The sequence below is a fragment of the Lolium rigidum genome, chromosome 3 (genome assembly GCF_022539505.1).
Source record: "Lolium rigidum isolate FL_2022 chromosome 3, APGP_CSIRO_Lrig_0.1, whole genome shotgun sequence".
Taxonomy (NCBI): domain Eukaryota; kingdom Viridiplantae; phylum Streptophyta; class Magnoliopsida; order Poales; family Poaceae; genus Lolium; species Lolium rigidum.
In genome coordinates this window covers 71,461,486-71,470,872 of record NC_061510.1, presented here as the reverse complement: position 1 = coordinate 71,470,872, position 9,387 = coordinate 71,461,486, and the positions used below count along the sequence as shown (strand labels likewise).

At 47.3% G+C, this 9,387-nt stretch overlaps 1 protein-coding gene across 1 annotated transcript; it reads right to left on the bottom strand.

The window, feature by feature from the left end:
• Positions 1–4,793: 4,793 nt before the first annotated feature.
• LOC124696741 (SNAP25 homologous protein SNAP33-like) lies at positions 4,794–6,334 on the bottom strand. The gene is made up of 5 exons (XM_047229421.1): positions 5,964–6,334; positions 5,413–5,509; positions 5,211–5,335; positions 5,028–5,125; positions 4,794–4,915 (listed from the first exon to the last, which is right to left on the bottom strand). The coding sequence occupies exons 1-5, from the start codon at positions 6,294–6,296 to the stop codon at positions 4,816–4,818; spliced, it is 753 nt and encodes a 250-aa protein (XP_047085377.1). The 5' UTR covers positions 6,297–6,334; the 3' UTR covers positions 4,794–4,815.
• Positions 6,335–9,387: the final 3,053 nt, after the last annotated feature.

Sequence of the window (9,387 nt, the reverse complement as noted above, 5' to 3'; positions counted from 1 at the left end):
AAGCTGAAACTATTGATCGTCAACTACTACATTGTTGCTTTGGATGGCAGATTTCGCATCAGATCTTTTTATGGCTACGGAAGCAAGCGCTAAATAAGTATGGGCAGTTGGGTGCAGTCTTGGTGGTCTCAGATAAAGAGCAGCATAGGATCACAGAAGAGAAAATGCTAAAATTCGATCATAAAGTTCATAAACGCATGACCAATCTATTAGGTTGTTGTAATGAAGTTTGCAGTAATCAGGGGTAGAGTTGGCTTGTCCATGTTAGTTTGACCAATTGCTCCTATAAAAAGTATAGGCAGTTTTTAGAGAGCAGGGTGTACTACAGTACTAGCACAAAACTAATTTTATGAGAACCTGGACTGTGTTTGCGCACCTGTGGGAGACGGCGAATCTGTAACTTGGGCTTCCGCTTCCTCTTGAAAGTGCTACGACTTCGCGGCCACCAGCTACCGCAAAGCTGCCGACCTGTAGATGCAAGTGGGACCCAAATTCAGGTAGTCTGTTAGCAGGAGAGTGGACGCAGTGAGATCAAATCAATTCAATGGTGAGCTACTTACGGGAGAAGAACGACGGCATATCTCAGGTGACTTCTCCGATGAAGCAACGGTGGATTGGCAGCCTGAAACTTGTCCAAAAACAACTTTAGACACGCTACCAAGGCCCAAGGGAACCAGCTGGGATTTTTTGTTTGGGTGGGTGGTATTCTAAGTTACAGTTGGAGGTAGATATACTAATGATGATCAGAAATCATGTATGCTGGATGAATTTGAGTTGAAGCTCAAGTACATATTCAAACAAAAGAAAAAAATACAAATGCTAGAAAATACTCATTAACCGATGTAATATTTATACACAATAAAAAAATCACAATTGGTTCAATGTATATTTCTACCATTGAACATATCATATATGTTTATGCAGGAATGAGGAACTGGATCAGTTAGCGAACTAAATCTCCACGACTCCACAAAGTCGCTTTTGGTTTGGTCATGACCGCACACGCGCACAATCAACATTATTTGTGCCAAAAGCAGAACTGCAACATAACTCACAGTTTTGTCCAAGGCTTTGTCACCATCCTTTGCCAATGCACACACATATTCACGTAGCATCATAATTCACTCTTGTCCTATTATTTTGAAATTTCCCCTACTTACAAAATTTCAGCCTGTTAGCGGCGCTGAATATAAACAATGGGCTAGCAACTTCGTCATCTTCATAACCATATATGCGAAACAACAAACAACAATGTCGACCCAGTGCAAAATTTCGATAGCAACATCTCTTAATATGGGTTACTTGTTCCATAAACATTAATTACAAGCTCACCCTATGACCAGCCCTCTCGAGTTGGTGTGCAAGCAATGCTAGAACAAATCCACTCCAATTTGTACGCAACTGTCTGCCTTCCAAGAACTAAACTACAGCTTTCGATAACTGTTGATTTCAAATAGAGTCCTTGGAAGCTCATCTAAACAACTACAGTACTAAACATGAATATTTCTGTACAATCTGAGAATCGAACCCATTAGGAATTCTAAGAGCAATCGCATCCCCTGAGCAACCAACCATTGAGCAATGATATCCATTCGGTTCGACAGCCGTCTTGAATTAACAAACCCAAATCAAATTTTGTTCTAGGCTATCTCAAAATCGAAGTTCTAGAAGATCATAACCGCTCACATGTACGAACCGGGGCTCACCTCTTCCTTTGTTGTACGGCAGGGGATTCGGGGAGGAGGTCGGCGGCGGCGGGAGGCGCGGCGTGGTTGGCTGCGAGGGTGTGGCGTGGAGAGGGACAGGGGGATGCGCCGGGAGGGACTGGTGTGGCGCCGCCGACCTACTGCACCTGCACGCAGCACGCTAATTTTGAGCCATCGATTGTCCAGTTGGGTCCGGCAAAAATGGTCATACTTCCGTTTACATGGGGTGACTCCCAGTGGCCCGACGCATTTCGACCGCGGGCTATTTATTTTCTGAAATATTGAAAAATCGGAAAAACAAGAAAACATCATCAATATATGGCCACCATATTGGCTCAAATTGAAGTCTCAAATAAGTTCATCACATTATAACATCACAAATTGTAATCCAAAAGGTGCACATGACCAGAACATTAAATATAGTCAAAAAGGAGGCCATATGGTTGACAATGACGCTGCTGATCAGGCGTATTGCGCGGATTTCGGCGCGCTTCTTCATGAATCATGTCTGGTGTGCTCAAGTCGGCCAATCCTTGTGTCATCTGCACGGGTTTTGTCCTCAGTGTCCATCCTTCTGGCCTCGGCGTCACATAATTTGGCCTCGGCGTCTGTCATTTTGGCATCGATGTTCATCCTTTGGATCTCAATGACCCTTTTGGTGAGGTTGAGGTAGATGGCAGCTGCGACCTATTTTTCCAAACGCTTCTTCTCGTCCCTTTTGTTCAGAGCGTCTTGATCTCTCGACCGTGATCTTCGCCAAGGTCTGGCTCAACACAAGGGATGATGCCGCATGGGCTAGATCAGCCTTGGTAGCCTTATGGCCCCGGGAATGAGTTGGAAGGCCTTTCTGCCCAGGATCGTCGTCTTCTCCGTCGACGACAACCGTTGCTGTCTCATTCTTGACAGCTTCATGGTAGGCTGCATAGCCTACCCTCCACTTTGGCGCGTCCTTCAGGAAGTCCCAACAATAGACCATATAGAAGCCATTCTTATGTGTTGCCTTGAACTTCTCCAAGGCCCTGGGTACCTGCAATTGGTTAAAGCCCAGTTCATGGTTTGCTAATGAAGTACATAGATGGAATGATGATGCTCGTTTCTTTACCACTCCAAGCACGCTAATGCCGCTCTTGGGGTGGGAAACAACATGATCGACGGCGGCGCAGAACTTGGCATGTCTCTTGTTTGATGTAGTTTCGTCTTTTTCTGATGGACTCTTCCGTGTGATCACTTTTCATCTCGTAGGGCGCATGCCGCTTTCTCTCATGGTACTCCTGGACCACCTTGGCCCAGTACACCTTGCCCTTTTGATGGGCGCCATTTATGCAGTCATGGCTGGTCACGAGCCACGCCTCGCACAAACATTTGTCGTCATTGTCGTTGAAGCCGATGGTCCTGTGGCTCTCCCCTTCTTCTTGGTAGCATCATCCCTGGTGAGGACAAGCCCTGTTGGCGCCTCCTCATCATCATCGACGCACACGGTTGTTGCCTGCGTGGGCTGGGTGGAGAACAACCGTGCGCCATCGATGTCCACCCCATCCTACGTCTGTGGCCACTGATCCCGCGTCCCTGTCCCGGCGCCGACTTCGCCAACAAAGCCGCCGCTGAAGATCATGGCCTGGATGTCGCCCTCATTATGTCCCGTCCAAAAGGCCTACGAATCACCGGATGCAGACGAATGACACACGTCAGACTGACACACCGAGAGAGCCAACATACCAGGTCATCCATCGTCGGGGCAGAAGGAGGTATTTAATCAAACAGGGTGCAGGGCACCGACATGCTCTCCTCCGGGACCTGACGCGTCTTCTGTGTCGTGCCCGGACACGAGTCACCGCTCCTCGGCGCCTGGTTTAGGTCGGGAACCGGGGCCCGTTGAAGTGCACCGGCGCGATGCCAGAGGCGCGCCGTGTGGACCTACGAGGGTGCAGGCGTTCCAGGATGCAGCTGGGAACTTGCCGAGCTCACCGACGAGGCCGGGGGAGCGACGCCCACGATCCTCTCTTGCTTGACGAGGAGCATGGCCTCTGGTAGGCTCGGATGGAGGCCAAGATGGAGGCCCACATGGGCGTTGGCTTTCAGCTGCATCTGCCACGCGATTTGGGCAGCGGCCTGCGCCTGCTGGACGGCCGCCACCGCTGCATTCCTCTCCTTCAGATTCTTGCGCCAGCCGCGACGCTTTGCGATCTCGACGCGACGACGCCTTTCTCCTCCTTGGATAACAGCTTCTTTGCCGTCTTCGGCTTAGCTTCCCGGCCGCCGGTGGCGGCACGCTTTGAGTCGCCCGGAGATGCGGCCTCCATTGGTGCTATGGTGGTACCTATGGGGGAGTCCGGGCAGTTGCTGTGAGGGTTCCCTCGGAATCCATGGTGGCTACGATGACGAGGACGTCCATCGCTATGGCCTGGACTATTGGCGGTCACTTGACGTGTCCGTGCAGCAGCCGCCAAGATGCAAACTCGACGCATATTTTGGCCAGATCTACGCCCCTACACACGTCCTAGACGGTGGGGATTCCGGCCGGCTACGAGTTGGACTGTATAGTGCGCACGTACTAGTTCTTGTACAAGTGTACAACTCGATCTGTCGATGAAGGCTTCACAATCTCTTCCACAAGTGTACAGTGCTCCGCTCCTAGCTGCACTACAGCAAGATGTGAAGGCCATCGTGTTTCTTTTCTTCTGTCTGATGAACCTGAAATACTTTGCTACCGTAAGAATGGGGAACAAAAAGCACTCCAGCTTTTATGCAGTATGTCTAGTTTACAAATTCGGTTACAATTTCAGGTCCCTTTTCGACATGTCCAAAAAAAATGTAGCTTTTGAGCTGATACTCTCAAAGGAAGAAAAATATTACAGCAGCAGTAAATGTCTGAAGAAGAAGGTGCCTACGGACTGACTTAGTTGTCATACAACACAGGAATCTGGTCCAGAAACATATCAGGAACAACATCATAATACAATGGGCTCTAATACAACACAAGAATATCTATCACCAGGATTTGTTAAGAAGGGCAACAGCTTCCTTAGTCCTTCGAGGTAGCTGCAGAAACACACTTTTGTCTCCACAGCATGTACTTCCCAAGTTCCCAAGCCTGACTCCGACTCGCATATCACTTCCCAAGCAGCCGACGTCCCCGTTGATTCGCCCCTTTGACTCGGAAGTTAAGCTCCTCGACGTCGTCATTGAAAGCATCCAGTGATTTGTTTTGCCTGCAGCAAGAGAACGATCTCCATCAAATCAAATCCTATAAGAATGGGCACTATAGCTATACAGGTGAAATAAGGCATCCCTATTGATGATAACTTCAAGCGGTAGTATTACCTATCGATTTCTGTACCCATATCCAGTGCCATGTCCTTCATGCTTCCCAATATGTTAGTCAAGTCTGCGAATGCGTCATCCTGCTTTGCTTTCTCATCCTAATGAAAAGAGAATACTGTTAACTTTCAGAACCTATTAGTCCACTGTCCATGCTATGGTACTAAGCGAACTGACAAGACAGACCTCAACTTTCTCCATCGCGGTTGCAGGCAACCGATGTACAGAACTGGGAGATTGTTGAGGTGTTGAGACAATTCCTAGCTTCTGCCTCTGTTCCATGTCGTTTGATGTAGTCTTGAAATAATTATCTGCAATAAACCCCAAAAGATCAGATAATGCAAGATAACAGTACCATGCAAATTACTCAGAATATGCACAGCCATACTCTGTGAAACTGGTCCTTTTATTTGTTGATTTCTCTTTGGCATCCATGTCCTTGACCTTGAGAATAGTCCGCCTAGACTTCCCAAAAGCTTCTCACCCTGAACAGACCATAAATTAGAGACTTTTCAGTTAATTCTCAGAAAAAGCAAAACCAATATAACCTGAAAATAAAAACCACTAACATAGATGTATTTACATCTAGAGTTCACAAAAAAGGTTAAAATGAAACCAATTACTCTGAATCAGACAGAAACATTATTATCTGCAGAAGGAAGAAAAAAATGCAATAATGATGCACAGGTCCAACCATACAACGTTCGGCATAACCTTGCGGTTGGAGAGGTGCATAGAGATTATCCAAATACATCCTTGTGTAGGTGAATTATAAAGGACTAATGTCTGATGAGGTTATGACTGAAATTAGGATCAACAGATGTAATGAGAAGAATCTAAAATCATACTTTTCCAGAAAGCTAACTAAAGTATATATAGGTTACCCAGTACATCTCTAAAAAAATGGTTAGCCAATATCGCACAAAGTGCAGAACTTACCACAGTAAGGTCCTGCTCTATGTCAGCTGCTACTCGATGAGTCTGATTGATCTGTTCACCTTGTCGGTGCAAAGTCAGCAGAATTTGTGTAGCATCTTCTCTAATAGCTTCAGCGGCCCTAACACACTCCTTTACTTTGCATGAGGTTTCCTTTGCTTTATGTAGGGTATATTCCTCCAACTCTTGCACGGATTGGTTGGTGCGCTGCACTGGGGCAGATCGTGTCCTTGATGGTCTTGAGGGCACGTCAGAATCAGAGTCGGAATCGAAGGGGTTCGTTCTACGGATTGGAGTGGCGAATGCGCTTTGCTTCCTATCCATCGATACTGGCATCTCGGTTTATTCACTTCACGTACTGGAGCAATGAGCAGAGATCTGGTATGAAAAGGGAAGCATCAGCAAGCGTTACAGTTGTATAATGTTAGAAAAATGGTGTTTCATATAGAGAATAACAACTGAAGGCAAATGCTAAGGCCACCATCTAAAAGCATGCATGATGTTAACAAAAGATCACAATGAATTACAAACGATAGTAGTATCATAATCCAAACCTTGTTATCCACCAATGTACAAAATCAATAAGTTCCACAAAGCAGCAAGGCAAAATTATGACTAGAACTGCTAAAGATATCATAAACCAAAACCCCGCATCATGATTATGAGCTTCAGAAACATAAGCATGTCAACCCTAGAAGTACGGATGTGATATTCTCTACAGAACATCAGTATTAATTCAGTTCCTGGGTTTCTTGCAATCATACAACCAAGATAATGTTGCCAATCACTTGTCAAACGGTTCATACACCAGATAAAATGAAGATCTTAGTGGTTGCATCAGATGTACGGCATCTGCAAGTGCCGAATCGATCAAACAATTAAGCACACGCATAAACTGAAAGTGTTCACATTCAGAATTCACGAGTGTATCTCATCACTACACGATTTCTGTAAACACACGACACATACCCAATTCGTAAGTTATAAAACAATAACACATATTTCTACGGAGTAGAAGAAACATCAGCACAGTGGTGCCCCCTCTCGCTCGCCACAGAAATCGCGACAGAGCTAAAGCCACCACAGAAAAAAAAAAAACTGGATCACAGATTCACCGGAAGCAGATGGGTACCACAGATTGAAGAGAGGGAAGGGGGATGAGGAGGACGGCGGTTCCTCACCTTGCTGGGTCGGGTCGTTGGAGCGGAACAGGATGGGGGCAGAATTCGCCGGGACCTGCTATCGGAACCCTAGCTCCGCCTCGTCTCCAGGGGGCGGGCAAACGTTGCGCCGCCGGGGGGATGGGAAGAAGGGGAGACGATGGGGATCCGGGCCGCGGTAGGGGAGGCCGCCGGCGAGATACCCGGTACGGGGCTAGGGTTAGGGCGCCCGCCGACAGTAGCGCGGGAGACGAGGAGGGGCTGGGCTTGGGCGGTGGATCGGAGACGTGGAGAGCGAAAGGGGGGAGTTGAGGTTGAGGCGGATGAGATTGGGACGAGAGGAATATGACCGTTGGGGGCTGGGACTGGGACTGGGAGACAGAGCCACGGCCTGCTTTCAACGTGTCACAACAGCATCTCGTCACCTGATGACCTTACCATCACACAACAGTTCAAGCACACGCATAAGTACAACACACAGTTATACACAACGAACAGAGTACTTAATACCTAATCCTAGCGTCAGAGTGGTGAGACGCCTACTTAAACCTGGAGTCAGACTACACTGGTCCAAAAGCAATGTTCAACAGCCTCTGCATGCCAACATTACAGTCACATATGCACAAAAGCAAGTGTTTAACGGCCTCCTAGAGACCAGCACAACTACTGACGGCGACGATCAGACAACAACGAAGACAGGGATCAAGCACCAGCACCTTAACGGCGAGGATCAGCATAAGGACCCTCGCGATGCCTCTTGCAGCTGAAGATGCTGGAGCACGGAGTCTCCTTCCTGAAGACGTCGACCTTGAAGCCGTCGTCCTTAGGGGTGAAGACGATCGTGTCGTCGACGCGGAGGCCAAGCCTAGCGGAGAACTCGCTCCAGGACTTGATGAAGCCGACGCGTTTGGCCGTCCACTAGAGCCGCACCTTCCACTCGCAGCGCTCGCCCATGTACAGACACATCTTCACTGGTGGGCCATTGTTCTTCAACTTGTACTTGCTGATCAGGTGCTGCTCCATGTAGGGCGGCATGACGAGGGTGTGGTGACACAACATACCACTGCATGGTGTAGTATGCAAGTCGTTGACATAACACCAATGAAACACCGTTCCACTAGTATTACATCCCTCAGAGTGGTACAACAGAAATATATGCGGGTCCAAGGCATGTCTATAAAATTACAACACAAACTCTTTACAGAATATCAACACAGCCTCCTACTTTATAGTGAGGTAAAACTGCAAATAAACTCCAGAAGAACAACTTGTAGTCTAACTTATCACTAACTCTACTACTAATCTAGTTATAGAGGCTATGATTGGATTCTAGCTAATTAGGAGCTAGGATTAGGGAGCTAGTTCCCTTCTACTGCTAATCTAGTTTTTCACCAAGGTGGATGTGATGTTTGACTCCTCTTGGTAGGATCCTATCTATTGAAGTACTTGTTGATTTTTCAGTCTTCAAGTTGCACTGTAGATCTTCCTTTAATGCCTTCAGATCTAAGAAGGGGATTCAAAGAGGGATGAGTACGAGCATACTCAACAAGTTCATTACAGGAAAGAGGTGTTTAATGCACTAGCTACAGCCATGGACCAGAAAGTCATAGGCAATGCATGTTTTTTGTAAATATTTCTTCAAAATGTTGCTTTTATTCTGAATAACTATGTCCGTCAGCCTTCACCGGGTGTCTAGAACTTCATGGAGTTCCTTTCCAGCCGCGTTCGCAGTTCCAAACTCGGAACAGGGAGTGACAAGCCACGATTTGATACACTCTGCAAAGGTGTGTTGCTTTACCCGTAAGAGAACTTATCCTTGTTGCCAACCGGGCGATCTTTCTCATCCACACTTCCTTGGTGTGAGGCCCGGTATAAGGTCCTAGCCAATCATTGCATTTCTCCGCGACCCCGCACACCCACCCTTGTTACAGTTTCAACCTTGGGTCCTCGCCGGTTTGTTCCGACCTCAACTAATACCCCCGCCGGTCAGCATACCCTATTGGGTGTCATCCGACCTCGGTACCTTTGTCGGTCTTCTGCAACCCATCATAGACCATATTACCGTGATGAATTAAAGGTTCCCCACCCATCCGGTTTATCCCTCAGGACACAACTGCTATGGTAACGCATCCGTTGATGTGCGAAAGGAAGAAATACAACTGACTTACTCCGTCCCACTCTAGATCTTATGGTTAACACGGGTATTACGGCACAAGAATCATTGGACGGTATTTGTTGTTATTACTAGATGGATATAAACCCATTGC